Source organism: Rhinolophus ferrumequinum, chromosome 3 (assembly GCF_004115265.2).
Source record: "Rhinolophus ferrumequinum isolate MPI-CBG mRhiFer1 chromosome 3, mRhiFer1_v1.p, whole genome shotgun sequence".
Taxonomy (NCBI): Eukaryota; Metazoa; Chordata; class Mammalia; order Chiroptera; family Rhinolophidae; genus Rhinolophus; species Rhinolophus ferrumequinum.
This window is the reverse complement of record NC_046286.1, coordinates 95,098,545-95,116,585: the sequence shown is the minus strand read 5'-3', so window position 1 is coordinate 95,116,585 and position 18,041 is coordinate 95,098,545. Positions and strand designations below refer to the sequence as shown.

The following is an 18,041-nucleotide window of genomic DNA, read 5'->3' as shown; positions in this document are numbered from 1 at the left end:
GACATATTGGAAAATGTTTGAATTATTATTGTCCTGGAACATGGCCTCTAAGATGAAATGAGGGCATTGAATTCTCCCCTCTGCTATTTTATAATTTGCTTACAATTTGAATCTATTCCTAAAGCAGAAGCATTTCAGTTAGAGAAATATTGGTTATCTTTTCATGAGATGGCATTTTATTTTTACTTTTTTAGTTTCCAGCTTAAACAAAAAGTACAATATTTATACCGTAATGGGGAAACTGCAAAAACTCTGATTTGTATTTGATTTACTTCAATGATTGTATGTATTCTAACATTCTTCTCCAGTGACACTAACCCTGCCCACATCTCTTTCTTTTACCAGGATATTACATTGTAATGTGTGGGTTGAGAAGTTATAAACTGGGGATGGCAGTTGTGCTTTGCAATGTTTTGGAACATATGCAAACTCTGTAGACATGTGTATGGTGTTCGGGAGCCCTGGGGGAAAGATCCATTTAAGTGGACATGTGGACGTGTTTCTTTGATCCCAGTGATGTTTATAGAGATATAAAACAGCTCTCACAACTGCAGTGTGATTGTGTTATTTCAGGTGTACCAGAGTTTGGAACATGAACTTCAGAGGCATGTTAGTCGACAAGACACTCTGCAGCAGTGCCAGGCCTGGCTTTCCACGGTCCAACCGGATTTAAAGCCAAGCCCACATCCACCTCTTAGCAGGGCAGAAGCCGTTAAGCAGGTGGTAGACTCTGGAAAGTTTATGTTATGTGATTCACTCAGACATTCAATGAAAATGTATTAAGTACCTATCATATGCCAACTGTGCTGGCTGTGGGGCCTACCTCATTTGATTGCGCTTCCCTGTATTGCACTTTGCAGCTATTGCAGGTGTTTTTTCCCGCAAATTGAAGGTTTGTGGCAACCACCAGCAAAAAGATTACGACCCACTGAAGGCTAAGATGATGATGAGCCTCTTTTAGTAATGTTTTTAATGAAGGTATATACATTGTTTTTTAGACACAATGCTATCATAGTACACTTAATAGACTACAATATAGTGTAAACATAGCTTTATATGCACTGAGAAACAAAAAAAATTGTGAGACTTGCTTTATTGAGATACTCACCTTACCCGACCCACGATACCGCCGAGGTATGCCTGCATGAATAAAGTCTGAGCTTGACGCTCGTGGTTGGCTTGTTTGGATATGTGACTAGAGAATTCCACTACTGACATCCTGACAACTTCAGGTGGTGTCAGACTGGGGTCAGGCTTTGACAGGCTGCAGTTGCAATTTGGTCATGGTCCCAGGATGCATTGTGTATCCCCAGTACCTCCCACTGGGTTAACAATAAATATATGATAATGTGTTCCCCACTACCAGAAGAAAATGTCACCCTGATTTGATTCCATTAAAAGTGCCAAATATTTTTATAAGGCACAGCATGGGAATCTGGGGGAGTGGGAAACAGTCCGATCAGATTTGCCCTTGAAATTGATTTTAGCAAAGATCTTTTGCAACTGTTTTGTCACCGACAATGTGTAAGTTGTTCCCAATACTTTTGGAATCAGATCAACGGTATAAATCTTAAATTGTTATTCTTGTTAAATATATTTATAAGATAAAAAGAAATATCTGATATCTTATTCTCTTCTCATTTCCCAAAGCTGTTTGGGCTTGCTCTGGGTCACAGGTACATAATGCGGTGCTTTGGCAAACTCAGACCTTATTTATACAGGATTACTTCTGAGATATCATAGATTTCGTAAAGTAGACATGGCAATAGAGCAAGCCCCACAAATATTTTGGTTTCTCAGTTCATATAAAATTTTTACTTACACTATACTATAATCTATTAAGTGAGCCATATTATTATATCTTTAAAAAATGTATATACCTAATTATAAAATATTTTCTTGCTAAGATATGCTAACCATCATCTCAGCCTAGTTAATGACTAGTGATAACTGATACTGACTGGAAGTGAAATACCAGTCAGTTTGTACACTGAATACAAATTTAGGTGCTACTTTTGACTCAATGGGAAGTTGGTCTGTGTTTATTCCATCTACACAAGCAGTGTGTAGCAATCCATACAGTTCTGAGGAAAAGATACTAAGGTAGGAGTGAAAAAATTAGTCTTCCTTATCGACCATGATTTTGGAAAATCACCTAATATATCTGTAGATCAACTTTGTCCTATACCACTTGCAGCAATACCACCTTCCCAAAACCACTTCTCACCACCTCCACCCTCCACCACCCTCCATTAAGCAAGCAGCACTTCTCATCTGACTCCTGCAGTAGCCTCACAACTGGTCACCTGTTTCCATCACAGCCTGTCCCTCTCATAAGAATATAAGCTCCATGGAAACAAAGGTTTTATTTTGTGTATGGCTTTATGCCCCGTATCTAAAACAGGGCCTACATATCTGACTATCTTCAAAGAAGCACATTTGCTGAGTTTCTCAGATGTACCCAGAGAAGCCTTTTTTAGACAATGGAGAGGGACGAGCACTATGCACTTTCTGCAGAGAAAAGGAGACTGGCCATCTGCATTTTTGCCAAACTCCAATGAAGCCTACAAATGCACAATGACCTTTACCTTTATGTCTCCAGAATATGCAAAAACATGCTAAGAAGTAGCCAGAGTAGGTTAAAGATTCTTTCTCTGAAATGGAGAACAAGTTAGAATGTGAACATTCAATCAGGAAAAACTGTAGAAGTTTCTTGGGTGTTTCCCTTTCCCAGACCATATGTATAGACTTCTTTAATTACAATGAGAAGCAACTGGTGGACAAATGGAGCCAGTGCTGGTATATTTTTAATTCTTCCTGCCAGTCACTAATATATGTCATTTGTGAGGGTTGTAAATACTGAACATAGCAAGACTATTTTTGAAATGTCAACAAATAAATGGTACAAAGATTTGCTGTCTAAATATAGCTTGCATCTGTTTCACTCTGACAAATTTTTTTCTTGTTTCAGGTCAAACACTTCAGAGCTTTGCAGGAGCAAGCAAGGACCTACTTAGATCTCCTTTGCTCCATGTGTGACTTGTCAAACTCTTCAGTGAAAACCACAGCAAAAGACATTCAACAAACAGAGCAAATGGTAAAAAAAAAAAAAAAAAAAAAAAAAAAAAAAAAAAAAAAAAATCTAATACTACATTGGATCTGTCTGTTTTATTATATTCTCTTGCTTGAATGTTAGATGTGAAAGGAAATATCTCTCCTTGAATTTTTCTTACTGTAACGCTCCTACAGACATTATAATAAAGTGATATTTGAATTTCAACTAAGTCACAGAAAAATAAGTACACTCTGATACTGACACCATTGAGTTAGAACTGAAACATGTAGTCACATTGATCTGTTCGTCCTTAGTGCCCCTTTCTTCTTTTCTTTTTAATTATCATTTTCTCTTCCTCTTCCTATTTTTCTACTTATTTTTGTTTTTTCCCCCTCCTTTTTCATCCTTTTCTTTAGGTAATTCTTAATATGAAAGGGATTCCTGATCCTTGATTTATGTTAGGGATGGCAAAGAGCATGCCATTCCTCATGACACGTCTAATCCCTTGGCAGTGGCTGAGGGTGGTGTTCAGGATTCTGAAGCTGTCTCTGGGCTCAGTGGAAAGTGTGATGAGTCTGCAGTACCTATGCACTGCAGACAGATGGCAGCATAGGGCGATGTGTTTGCCACAGCTGCCTTACACTCTAATGCAAAGCACTTGGGTTCACAATTTAAACATAAGACTTGGTTTTGGTGTTTAATTAATTAAATATCCACAAACTAGTAAAATAATCTAAAGAAAAAACTGTTGAAGAATTAAAATAAGTTAATAATGTAGATATTAATTAATAAAAATATAGTTTTTTTCACTTTTACGTTATCAAAGCAAATATCTTTAAATCCTTATGAAAAATGACATAATTCATTTTTTACAGATGTGATTTATTGAAATAAATTACATGGTTTCAAAAACCAGTGAAATATGTCTAAAAATATATCCAACACATTAAAAACTTGGTGTTTTATTAGACCTATCAACTAATATACAGTAGAGAGCAATACAAGTCTTTTCTAGTTAACAGAAAATTCAGGAGTCATTCAAACAGATATGTCTACTGAAATGCCCAATGTGAAAAACCATTAGGGCAGTTTTTGACCTAATAAATTGTTAAAAACTTCTTAGAGCGTCACAATACTGATTGAACTCGTATGGCATGTCCTAGATATTTAAAGTCTGTAGAAAACCTGAATATAAAAGGAAAATCTGCTTTTCCTTGAAGCAAATAGGGAATTCTTTCTGTATCTGTCACAGTGTGTGTGTGTGTGTGTGTGTGTGTATGTGTGTGTATGTACATGTGTGCCCACATGCATATGCACAAGGTTGCATGTGTGTTGGCCTGTGTACATGGACAGGCTGAAGAACTGCATCTCTCATCCTTTGGACATAAATGTTTCTATCTATTGCTGCTGACTTTGCCTCTGTGTTTTCTCAAGATTGAACAAAGGCTTGCCCACGCACAGACCTTAACTCAGGGCTGGGAAGAGATCAAGCACATGAAGGCTGAGCTCTGGATTTACCTCCAGGACGCCGATCAGCAACTGCAGAATCTGAAGAGGAGGCACTCAGAACTGGAGCTCAATATTGCACAGAACATGCTTTCCCAAGTAAAGGTAGGAATGAATGTGTCTCCAGGTGAGACCAAGAAGCCCAAGATGGGCGTGCGTCAGTCCATCCTTAAACATCAGTACAGCTATTTAAGGAGTAAGATAGATTCAGAACCATCTTTCTTTGGTGCCAGGAAAGGACAGATCTGAAAGGAAACATTCAGAAATTTTGGGGGGAACTCCACTTGGCCAGTTGTATGAAAGGACGTTCACTCTGCATTTTGTTCTTGAGCAAGGCAGTTGTGGTTTAGTTGACAGAACCGGGAGACTCTGTCACTAAATAAACACAAGTATTTTTCATTACAATATTTCATCTAAAGCTGTAAAATTGTAAGTGTACTAATTAATGAAAATATAAAATGTGGACTAATATATAATGAATTTAACATGTAACATAAATAATTTAGACTATATGTATAGTTTTATACGAAATAAAAAATTATTATAAGTATGTTAACTTAATTGGAAGTTATATCAGATTTTTACCAAACTTTAAGATTTTTTTTCTCTGTGAGAGTGAGCCATTTATAGTTTCTACTGGAATATTTGCATATGTGTAAAAAAAGAAGGTGATAAAAAAAGAGATGACATAAATTTTATTTTTTCCTCAAAAGCACGAACTTGAAACATATTTAGGAAACTAAGGCATTTTAGGATAAAATATTAATTGTTTTCCTTAGTGACTGTATATTGTTTCGTGTTCACCAGTTTTTCCTTACATTTTTCAAAGTGACACAATAAAAGAAAATACCACAGTTACCCTTTGATTCTTATAAACTTGGAAATTTATATTCGTAAAGAGGTATGATGATTTTCAGATTTTCTCTTTGTCCCTTAGGAGCCATTCCTTATACATTATTCAGTTATTTAAAGTCATTCGACATATTACATCTATGCTTCACTCTATATGTATTTGGGGAGTTTCAGTACATGTTCCTTATCTTGTCGTTGTTGTTGTTCTTTAGGATTTTGTTAAGAAACTACAGAGCAAACAGGTCTCAGTCACCACTGTTACAGAAAAGGTGAATCAGTTAACCGAGAAGCAGGAGTCTCCTGAACACAAGGAAATCAGTCACTTAAATGATCAGTGGCTAGATCTGTGCCATCAGGCTACCAATCTGTGCTTGCAAAGGGAAGAGGATCTTCAGAGAACAAGAGAGTACCATGACTGTATGAATATTGTCGAAGCGTTCTTGGAAAAATTTACTACAGAATGGGATAACTTAGCCAGGTAAGTGAATCACCAAATCTTAAGCCAGAAATTCCTTAATTTCTATAAAATGTAAAATGTCTTACTTACATTTTTAATATCTATTGCCTCTCATGATTACTATTGATAAAACACTGGTAGAAACTATATGGATATAGAGTTATGGTTTTTCTGCTCAATATTCATGTAACCGGTGGGTTAAAGGAAAATGTTTGAAAATAGTACCGTTTTTCTCTGTGGCCTCAAAGAATATTCCAAAGACCATTATTCTGTGACCTCAAAGAATATCACAAGAATATGTCAAGTTTGGTTTAATTACCAGTTATGGGACTATCCTATCCTCTATGAATTCACGAAGTAAATCTTTCTTGAATCTATATGTTCCATGGTTTCTTAGCAACTCTGTAAAGTAATTCAATCCAGTTTTGTCTTGCATTTGTTGGTGGTTTTCCAGAAATCAGTGAACAGATCAAAGTCAATGAATATGTGTCCTTTGTAATTTTATAGTGATTGAGTTCCTCTTAGCTTTTTCTTTGAAAAATAAGAATTCACGCCCTACATATACATGCACTAGGTCTTGATAAGGAAATCTTTCTATACTTCTGATCACTATAATTATAAAAGTCTGTACGTCTTCTGCCCAAATTTATTGATTTGCAGCAACTAAAACTGAACATCAAAACACAATTCTAGATAGAGGTAAATCAAGTGGTTTTTTTTGGAGAGGGTACACAATTTTATGGTTTAATTACAGAACTTTTCCTTAATGCTTAACATTTTACTGGTCTTCAGGGTAAATCCAGTCAAAAGCCCATATTAGCAAAAGCCCATGTTTCAGGCCTTCACTAGGAACCTCTATCAGTGGGCCTCAGGCACCTCAGAACTAACATGCCCCAAACAGAACTCCCATGTGCCTCCCAATCCTGTTTCTCATACTTTGAACTGGTCATTCTGTAAATGGAAGAGACTGTAAGATTCCATTTTCTCATGTGTTTTGTAGTCAAAGGGATGAGAATTCTTTGCATTTTACAGTTAGTTTTAAAGATTTCTAATGACAAATAAAAAATGTCTCAGCATACAAATGAGTAGCTGACAGAGTCATTGGCTGTATCTTGTGGACTGTAGTACCTAGCACTTCTATTGTTGCCTAAAGCACCTTCTCACAGGAAAGCACATGTATCGTGGGTCACTTATTAATGTCTTTCAGTGCCATTTTCAAGACTGCAGTCAATCGGTGCTTCTCAATGTTGAGTGTTTACACAATTATCCAGGGGGCTTGCTGATATGCAGATCCTGCTCAGTTTAGAGGGGCAGAGGGAGGAGCTAAAAGTATGTGTTAGATGTGTTGGGAGGGCAACAGGGGCCGGAAGAAGCATAGAGAAGTATCTAGGCAATTTGTTTCAGTTCAACTTCTGATATAGAAACATATGGGCTCTGGATTCCATAATCATCACAGCACCTGTGTCAATAAACCATGAACTGAGCGACTCTAAGCTGAGAACATCCACTTAAAGGAAATGGTGAAATGTAATAGAACACGGCGTGAACAAATATGGCTACTGAGTTGGCTGATCCTTTTATGTCTTTCATATATTTATAGGTCCGATGCAGAGAGCACAGCTGTCCACCTGGAGGCTTTGAAAACGTTAGCCTTGGCATTGCAGGAGAGGAAGCAAGCCATTGAAGATCTGAAAGAGAAAAAGCAGAACATGATAGAGCATCTAAACTTAGATGACAGAGAACTAGTCAAAGAACAGACGAGTCACCTTGAACAGCGTTGGTTTCAGCTGGAGGACCTCGTTAAACAGAAAATCCAAGTGTCAGGCACCAACTTGGAGGAGCTGAAAGTGGTGCAGGCCAGGTTTCAGGAGCTGATGGAGTGGGCGGAAGAGCAACAGCCCAACATTGCTGAGGCCCTCAAGCAGAGCCCCCCGCCTGATATGACCCAGAACCTTCTCATGGATCACCTCACCATGTGCAGTGAGCTGGAGGCCAAACAGATGCTCCTGAAAGCACTCACCAAGGACGCTGACCGGGTGATGGCGGACCTGGGCCTGAATGAGCGGCAGGTGATCCAGAAGGCTCTCTCGGATGCACAAAGGCATGTGAATTGTCTCAGCGACTTGGTGGGCCAGAGACGAAAGTACTTAAACAAGACCTTATCCGAGAAAACCCAGTTTCTCATGGCAGTGTTCCAGGCAACCAGCCAAATTCAGCAACACGAGCGGAAGATCATGTTCCGAGAGCATATCTGCCTGTTGCCGGATGATGTGAGCAAACAAGTGAAAACATGTAAGAGTGCGCAAGCCAGCCTCAAGACGTACCAGAACGAGGTCACTGGACTCTGGGCCCAGGGTCGGGAACTAATGAAAGGAGCCACCGAGCAGGAAAAGAGTGAGGTCCTGGGGAAGCTTCAGGAATTGCAGAGTGTCTACGACACAGTGTTGCAGAAGTGTAGCCATAGGCTACAAGAACTGGAGAAAAATTTAGTTTCTAGGAAGCATTTTAAGGAAGATTTTGATAAAGCTTGTCACTGGCTAAAACAAGCAGATATTGTTACGTTTCCTGAAATCAACCTAATGAATGATAGCCCTGAGCTCCATACACAACTGGCCAAATACCAACACATTCTCGAGCAATCTCCAGAATATGAAAATCTCCTACTGATGCTGCAGAGAACCGGGCAGGCGATATTGCTTTCGCTGAATGAAGTCGATCACTCCTACCTCAGTGAAAAGCTGAATGCTCTGCCCCTACAATTTAATGTCATCGTTGCCTTGGCAAAAGACAAGTTCTACAAAGTCCAAGAGACAATTCTCGCTCGGAAAGAATATGCTTCCTTGATTGAGTTAACAACCCAGTCTCTGAGTGAACTCCAAGACCAGTTCTTAAAGATGAGCCAAGTCCCCACCGACCTGGTCGTTGAAGAGGCTCTGTCCCTTCGGGATGGTTGCCAAGCTCTTCTGGAAGAGGTGGCAGGCCTCGGGGAAGCAGTGGATGAACTGAACCAGAAGAAAGAAAGTTTTCGCAGCACCGGTCAGCCTTGGCAGCCAGACAAGATGCGGCACCTTGTCACCTCGTACCACAGGCTGAAGCGACAAACAGAACAGAGGGTTAGCTTATTAGAAGACACGACCAGTGCTTATCAAGAGCACGAGAAGATGTGCCATCAGCTACAGAGTCAGCTGGAGGCTGTGAAAAGAGAGCAGTCTGAAGTTAACGAGGAGACGCTTCCTGCAGAGGAGAAGCTCAAATTGTACCACTCGCTGGCAGGAAGCCTTCAGGACTCAGCAATTCTACTGAAGCAAGTGACTGTGCACCTCGAAGGGCTTGTTTCACACCTTGATCCCTCTGCTTATGAGAAAGCCAAGCATCGGATCCAGTCCTGGCAGGAGGAGGTAAAGCTGCTGACCTCTGCCATCGGCGCGACGGTGACAGAGTGTGAGAACCGCATGGTGCAGAGGATAGACTTCCAGACCGAGCTGAGCCGCTCCCTGGACTGGCTGAGGAGCGTGAAGGCAGAACTGAGTGGGCCGCTGTGCCTGGACCCGAACCTACGGGACATCCAGGAGGAGATCAGAAAGGTCCAAATTCATCAGGAAGAGATACAGTCTAGTCTGAGGATCGTGAATGCCCTGAGCAACAGGGAGAAGGAGAAATTCGCGAAAGCCAAGGAGCTGATTTCTGCCGATTTACAACGCACCCTCACTGAACTCTCAGAGCTGGATGGGAACGTTCAGGAAGCTTTACGCACCAGACAGGTGGGTGTAATACTCGTGGAACTTCTCTTTTCTTCTCTCCACTCTGCTTATTTGTAAACACGTGTGAGCAATCTCTTGGTTTTTGTTTTCTTTTGGTTAGAAATGCTTCCTTAAATATTTCTTTTTTGATACTTCGTAGGTAGCTTCATTTTCAACAGTGACTGGACAGGATGTTTTTATCGTTTATGCACCTGCTATCCATTTCATGTGATTTCCCTGTTGACACTTTAGTTATAATTCAGTGACCTCAGCTGTCTCTCACCTTTAGGAGAGAGAGTAAAGGATAAAGCACTAACAGAATTAATGCCGTAGTGAGTACATTAATAATAACATTATTTAATTAGCAATGAATACTTAGTGATGCCTTTTATAAATAATGTGAAACCTGGCATTTCTAAGATTAGCACTGGATGAAGACTCCAAATGGAGAGAGGCAGGGGGATGATACAGCCCCACCCTGATGCCAACCGTGTGTTTTTCTGGGCTCTCCATAAGTTGCCCCATCTCTTCACCCCTTCTCAGGGAACAGTGCTTCATGTTCTCTTGCTTCTCTGTAATGTAGTACCATAGAAGCAAGACTAGAATATTCATCATGACTTTACTTGGAGATAACAAAGGAATGAGAGCATGCATGGAACATGGGGGTACAGATATCTCTTTAAGATAATGACTTTGTTTCCTTTGGGTAAATACCGAGAAGTGGGAGTGCTGAATCATATGGTAGGTCTTTGTAATTTCTTCAGGAACTTCTATACTGTTTTCCATAGTGGCTGCACCAGTTTACATTCCTACTGCTGTTAATATACTTCTAACCAACTGAGCCATTATTTCACTTTGGTAAATATTCAGTCTGCCACATATTACTAAGCATTATATATACATATATATATATATATATATATATATATACACACACATATATATAATTCTCTCTCTCTCTATATATATATATATACATATACATATGTATATAAAATATTATATATATTAGAGACAGAGGGAAGTTTCAGAACTAGTCAAAATACCACTATAAATTTCTATTTCATTTCTGTCTTTGTTTAGTTATTGTAACGATAATAATACAATTATAACAAGATTAGCAGAAGGAAAAATAAAGGATAATAATGGGTTATATCAAAAAAAGTCCACCAGCTTCTCAATTCACTCATACGCGTGCATCTATGGGACAGAGGACTGGGAAAGAAATGGAAAAATTAAACTATTTCCTACAAACACGTTGCAATGGATGAGTTGATGTGTTTTCGATTACTGTGTTTCAGGCTACCTTGACGCAGGTGTACAGTCAATGCCAAAGGTACTATCAAGTGTTCCAAGCAGCTGACGACTGGCTGGAGGATGCCCATGAAATGGTACAGCTGGCAGGCAGTGGCCTCGATGTGGAGAGTGCAGAGGAAAGTCTCAAAAGCCACCTGGAATTTTTCTGTGCAGAGGATCAGTTCCAGAGTAATCTGGAGGAGCTCAAAGACATCGTAGCCAACCTGGACCCATTCATCAAAGTAACTGGAAAAGAAGACCTAGCACAGAGAATGTCCTCCCTGGAACAGAAGAGCCAGAGGCTAATCCAGGAATCACACACCCAGCGGGATCTCTTGCAGAGGTATTGACTCGTTTTAATCTTTATGTTCTATCAAAACATAATGCATTTTGAAATGACTTTTCACACGGAAAACAGGAATATACTAATGATGTACATTAGTATGTGAATTCATTCTTCTCTAAGTATCATTATACCTATTTACATCAGAGTTCTGCATAGACATATGTGATTTGATGTTGTTGATTGACTTTTGTTGGACTTTTTCAAGGTGTGCAGTTCAGTGGCAGGATTATCAGAAAGCAAGGGAAGAGGTTATCGAATTGATGAATGATGCAGAAAAGAAATTGTCTGAATTTTCTTTATTGAAGACTTCTTCTAGTCATGAAGCGGAAGAAAAATTGTCAGAACACAAGGTGAGTTCACAGTTGTTTTCAATGCCCTTTCATTGCAATTGTAATGGGTCTTTGTACTATGATAGTTCCAGAATCAGGTCAATAAATCTTCATTTCTACCTGGATTCCTTAAATATGAGAAGGATACGTATAACCATGTTTCATAGCAAGTTTAACTTAATTAAATCTGTCTTTTTTAAATTTTATTTTTAGGATTTCTGTTGGAAATGTATAGTTAAGTTTAAAAAGAGACATTCAGAACAATTGTTTCTGATATAGTGTACTTTCTGGTGATAAATCAGATTATTCAAATAATAGCTGAGTCTCCATGTATTGCAGCAATATATGGAAGACTACAACATCCTTAAATAGTAAATTCAGTTCACTTACATTTTTGCTGCTTTTTAAAAATTGGAGAATGTCGTCTCAAGCAGCAAATAAACTTTTGTTTTTAATAAATACATATTGACCTTACCTCTTTAAAAAATCCAAGCCTAACTCAATTAATAATTCAGTATAAAAGTAAGAGTCACCAGAGGAAAATGAATATATCTAGGAACGTTTCCTTTTGCAGGTAATTTTGGGCTTTACCCAAATCCATAGAACTTTTGAAAAAAATCTCTCCCACAACCTCTCTTTTTCTCCCCCAACCCCAGGCTTTAGTGTCAGTAGTTAACTCTTTCCATGAGAAAATTGTGGCCCTAGAGGATAAAACTTCACTGTTGGAAAAATCTGGAAATGATGCCAGCAAAGCAACCATAGGCAGGTCGATGACTACAGTCTGGCAGCGTTGGGCGCGTCTCCGTGCTGTGGCCCAGGACCAGGAGAAGATCCTGGAAGATGCAGTGGACGAGTGGAAGAACTTGAACACGAAGGTAATTCCCACTATGGATGGGCTCAAATTATTGTTTCCTCGCCGATGAAAGTACATTTTGAAAACAGTATTTTGATCTTTTTTTTTCCTTTGAAATAAGCATTGTGGCAATAAAGAGCCTCTTTTTTTTCATGTCTATTTCAATGAAAACCAAATTATGAAACAAAATACAATAGGCAATGCACAATGTAGTCCTAAGTCACGGTCCTATTATTTTAATAAGAAAACCAAGAAATTAAATTTTGAAAAGAGGACAAATCCACTTTCCCTCCATTTGCTAAACTCTTAGTGAAACGTTCTTACCTGGCCCTGAAAAAGCACCCAATACTTTTTCTTTGCTTGGAATGAGCAGGAATTTAACTCATTTCCCAAATCCTATATTTAATGTCTTTCATCTTTTAAGTAGGGTTCAATGTTTTAAGCCCCATCTTCCTTTATAACTCAGAGACACATTCATGTTAACTTAAATGTTGGGAAGAATTTTTCATTTCTCTTTTAGTTTAAAATAAATAAATAAATAATGGGGGAAAAACCGTTTTCTATGTTGTGCAGTCTCTGATTGCCCTGATATTATTCTGAGATTAAAGCTTTAAGCCCAGGACTATAGAGATGGTCTTTCCTTTCATGTTAAGATTTTTCGGGGTTTAGTTTCCTGCAATTTAGAGTTTGCACCATCATCTTTAACATGCTTCAATGCATTAGTGTCAAATGTGGCATTTTTTGAACTTCATAGTATGTACATTTCTTCATCAGGTTAAAAAAGCCACTGAAATGATTGACCAGTTGCAAGATAAATTACCCGGAAGTTCAGCCGAGAAAGCCTCAAAAGCAGAACTCTTAACTCTTCTTGAATGTCATGACACATTCGTCTTGGAGCTGGAACAGCAGCAGTCGACCTTAGGCATGCTGAGACAACAAGCGCTAAGCCTGCTCCCAGAGGGTACCATGCCGTCTCCTGGAGAAGAGCCACCCATCGTGCAGGAAATCACAGCGATGCAGGATCGGTGCCTGAAGTAATTACATATCTGCTCTCACTCTCTGTTACTAAACTTGGCCATGACCCAAAGGGATAAATGTGGTATTAGAGACTGGGGATGCTCCATCATTCCGCCTGAAAATGGGGGTGTCTGTTCCCATCACCCATGCTTTTCATTTTTCTTAACTCTCCGATTATTTGTCTACCAAACACACATCTAGCAATATTTAAAAATACAGGGAGGAACGGAACAGATTCAGTCTGTACCTTCATGCTATTTACACGTACAGTCAAACAGCAGAGATGGGCAACTACAGAAGCCATTTAGGTAAAGCATGGAAAGGGGGCTAAAGGAGCACAAAGCAGAAGCAACTAAGCTAGGAAAGCAATCAAGGAAGGCCTCCTTCAGAAGGGGTATTGAAGCCAAAGACAGAGCCGGCTTGACTGGAGCAGTGAGGTGGGAGGAGAGCTTTGCAAATGGGAATAGCACGTAAGAAAGCTTAGAAGTAAGCATATCACTTTCAGGGAACTGTTGGGTGAAATGGAGTTTGAAAGGTAAATAGTTGAGAGCTATTTAGAACCTCGTTTTGAAAAAGCTTGATAACTCATTGGCTGAATTGGATGACAAAGAGATTGGAGCAAGGATGATACCAAAATCCGGGTGTATAAGCCATTTACTGGTAGTGAACTTAGTAGATAGAGGAAGTAAAACTTAATATAATTAGCCTGATGCATTTACTGGGCCAGAGAAGAAATGTCAATAGATAATTTAACTTCCATATTGGCCAATATTATTCATACGTATCCTATATTCAACTCTTTCACTTCTAGGTGAATTCAGGATCATCTGACTCCACTTATTTAAACTTTTTAACCAAATTTATGTCAATTCAAATAAAGACTTACAATTTGGATGTTGAACATTATTAATTGTAAAATTTCCAAATATTGATTCTTTATTTAAAGACTGGTTTCTAATAGCCACAAATATTCCCATTGCACATTACTTTTAAATGCTGATGATTCTGTACCTTTTGAGTAGATTTCCAAAGAGGAAATAAACAAGCAAGCTATGTCCAGGTTACGTTAGACAGGAAAATTAATTACAATTTAGTGACACAGGAGTGTGTCAATCCTCAATTTTCCAGGGATAAGTCATTCACTCCAAATGATGTATATTCTTCTGTTATACTTGAACTGAACTTAAGTGTTACTGAAAATTATCTGACAGGTGTAGGGAAATGTGTTTGCTTGCAAAAAGGATATGAGGTTTCACCTTTTTAAATGTCTGTTTTTGGTAACATAATGCTGTGTATTAGAGGGTTCTTTTCGTTTCAAATTCACTTCTGTTTCTCCCTTTAATATTTCTGAAGCATGCAGGAGAAAGTGAAGAAAAATGGAAAGGTGATAAAGCAAGAGCTGAAGGATCGAGAAGTGGTGGAGACTCAAATCAATTCTGTGAAATCTTGGGTTCAGGAAACAAAGGAATATCTGGGGAATCCAACAATAGAGATAGATGATCAACTTGAAGAACTTCAGGTACAAAGCTCTCCTCATTTCCTAGACCCATCACTTAAAAAAAAAAAAAATTGCTTTGATTTTAATCAGACACGTTTGTTTATATTCAACAAACTATTGAATTAAAAATTTTCCGAAATGTGTTCTATAAAGGCTTTTAGTATTATGTCATGGGATTTTTGTTTGTTCTTTATAAAGTGGTCATGTTTCTTACTCAGAGACTGACAAAAATTTGGTTTTTCTTAAGGTGTTTCTCTAATTCCACACGAATCATATATTGATGAACAAGACGTCGTCTTGTCTCTGTACCCATGAAAATGTCCTTAGGCTCCCAGAAATTTCTCGTTTTGATCTTTTCTTCAGATTCTCCTAACAGAAGCGACAAATCACCGACAGAACATTGAGAAAGTGGCCGAAGAACAGAAAAACAAGTACCTGGGTCTTTATACTATATTACCGTCTGACCTCTCCCTTCAGTTAGCTGAGGTGGCAGCGGACCTAGGAACTATTCACAATCAGGTAAACCTACACGCAAGAAGAGTGCCTTTCCATTAGTTTTTTTTTTTAGAGGCTCAATATTCTTGTAAGGGAGTTTTTGATTTTCATAATTATATCTTCATGGAAACCGAGTAAAAAAACAGTTCAGCATAAAACAATAATATTAAATTAGAAATCTTGTTTGTAGGCAAAAGAAAAACACCACATCAGATAATCATAGATATAAACAATGTCATAGAGTTAAAGATAACTTACCTGATTTCCCTCATCTTTTTCTAAAAAAAAAAAAAAAGAAACAACAAAAAAATAAGCTATATATCAATGTGTTCAACAAATATTATTTAGTACCCAGTCTGCCAGACACTCTTCTGTTATTTCAGCCTTTCATTTATATAAACAAAACATTTATTTCCCATTTTCTCTTTAGCATTTTATTATAAGCAAAAGTATGAATGTTATCAAATCAAACCAAAGCCATTAGAAAATTATAAATGTTAACTGTTCTTTTTCACCTTCTTTTCCATTGGATGTGCTTAATGCTTTTGTGCCGTACTATATGGATGTAATTGGAAAGTCAGGAAAAGTTACCATATCATTAACAGCTACTTATGAAAAGGTAGCTGGAAACAACTTTGTGTGCCTCCGGTTATCTGGAAGTGTTTTCTGTTTTATGAAGAAAAAGGCTTAGAGAAGTCTGTGTGCTCGAGGTCACAAAGTTAGTATATAGAGAAAAAAATAGGATTCAGACTCAACTATCTACACTGCCATCTATGGACATTCTGTAAACATTTGATGAGCGAATCACTGTACGTTCATTGCTAGTTCCTTTGCTGAAACAGCAGAGGAAGAGGTTTAGTGCTTGCATGAAAATAGGGGGAAGTAAAGCTCCATGGAGCCACAAGCATTTATTTGTAACTGCATGAGGCTGGTTGGACAAAGTGCAGCAATGCCAAAGCAGTAGTCACTACCTGAAATCTGTCGTCAATATCTCCAGATTAACGTTTTTAGGATCTATTACCCAATTTTAACCAGGGTTGGTTTGGCTGTTCTTGTTGATTATTTAGATCCAGGACAAAGTAAAAGAAGTTGAACAGAACAAGGCCACCAGCCAGGAGTTCAGCCGGCAAATTCAGAAGATAGCCAAAGATCTCACAACTATTCTGACTAAGCTGAGGGCAAAGACAGATAATTTAGTTCAAGCTCAAACTGATCAAAAGGTAAGGAAAGAGAAGTGGAAGCAAAAGAGGTGCTACTGAATAAATTCAACATTTGGGGGAGTTAGTTTATTTTTGGGTTATAGAAAAAAAAAAGCTTTCTTGATTAGCAAGCTTCATTAACATCAAATAGTAAAGACATGCCATAAAGACATTTTATAAATATAATAGCGTAAATCTAATTGCATGGTATAATTTACCATCATAATTGAACTGTATTAATAAATATAGATACATGGGTGGGTAAAAGGGAGGAGTGTCAAAGAACTACATAATGATTTAGGAATACAAGTATTTCAATTCCAAAATGAAGGATGTTCTTGGAGTTGAATCTGTTCTCCCTCTTTGGATAAGTGACTAATCCTTTTTGGGTGGGGCAGAAGGAAAATGTTAGATCTCTCAGCCTCATAGGAAACAAGCACCAGGTTGCAAAACATCCTGCTCTGCCTTTCCAACCGAAGAAATAGAAATGACCTGGTCATGGTAGAATTCTTCTTAATAGTATTTGGCTTCTACAAAAATCATTAAAAATATCATGCTTCTGATCTTAGAAAATCTGGAGCAATTCATTTTTCTATAGTCTAATGTTCTGTCATTTTGATGACCATCTAGGTGCTGGGAGAGGAATTAAGTGCCTGTAATTTAAAGTTAATGGAGCTAGATGAAGCAGTACAAAAATTCTCGGAGCAGAATGACCTACTGGGTAAGCCCCTGGCCAAGAAGATAGGAAAGCTAACTGAACTTCACCAGCAGACCATCAGGCAGGCCGAGAGTCGGCTCTCCAGGCTCAGTCAGGTATGTTTTCCAGGCCAGTAATCAAAATCCTCTGAGGCAGACATTCTATGACCTGTTTTGCTCTTTTGAAAATAAATAAAAAGATAATATTGATAATGATGACAGTAATTTAAGAGTAACTTACTTCATACCACACCTGTATTCCTAAGAATTAGACATAAATCTGTCTTTATTTTATATCAAACCATAGTAGAAATTCATTGACAAAGGTCATATAAATGTACTTTTGGGGTGAATGTTTTATAAACTAGGGAAGTATTTTGTAAAATGAGTATTCATCTAAATACAAATCAGTTTGTGTGAATTCAAATATCTTAAAGTGAGGTAGAGATAGAGACACATAAATATATGTAATAGCTATTATTTACTTAATAGGTTCAAGTCATACATCCATCATCCTTGTTGACGATAGACTCAACTTTTGATAGTTGATTCTGTATTTCTTTCTGTAACCAGGGACAAGTTAAATTAGAATTTGGCAAACAATGAATTATAATATTGAAAGCTGGCCAGCCATGACCTCACCAGACCTCTTTACTCAGCAAGGGTGGAGTGTGGCAGGAAGGAGGCATAGAAGGGATCTAG

At 38.2% G+C, this 18,041-nt stretch overlaps 1 protein-coding gene across 4 annotated transcripts in view; it reads left to right on the top strand.

Annotated features, from left to right (window-relative positions):
• SYNE1 (spectrin repeat containing nuclear envelope protein 1) overlaps window positions 1–18,041 on the top strand; it is a 417,051-nt gene that overhangs the window by 237,603 nt on the left and 161,407 nt on the right. For all 4 annotated transcript variants that reach the window (XM_033094253.1, XM_033094240.1, XM_033094230.1 and 1 more), the window contains 13 exons: window positions 574–720; window positions 2,972–3,097; window positions 4,490–4,666; window positions 5,626–5,891; window positions 7,471–9,631; window positions 10,912–11,249; window positions 11,458–11,602; window positions 12,238–12,456; window positions 13,209–13,468; window positions 14,805–14,970; window positions 15,313–15,468; window positions 16,512–16,664; window positions 17,274–17,456. In XM_033094253.1, the coding sequence (XP_032950144.1) occupies window positions 574–720; window positions 2,972–3,097; window positions 4,490–4,666; window positions 5,626–5,891; window positions 7,471–9,631; window positions 10,912–11,249; window positions 11,458–11,602; window positions 12,238–12,456; window positions 13,209–13,468; window positions 14,805–14,970; window positions 15,313–15,468; window positions 16,512–16,664; window positions 17,274–17,456 (4,497 nt within the window). The remainder of the gene's footprint in view (window positions 1–573; window positions 721–2,971; window positions 3,098–4,489; window positions 4,667–5,625; window positions 5,892–7,470; window positions 9,632–10,911; window positions 11,250–11,457; window positions 11,603–12,237; window positions 12,457–13,208; window positions 13,469–14,804; window positions 14,971–15,312; window positions 15,469–16,511; window positions 16,665–17,273; window positions 17,457–18,041) is intronic.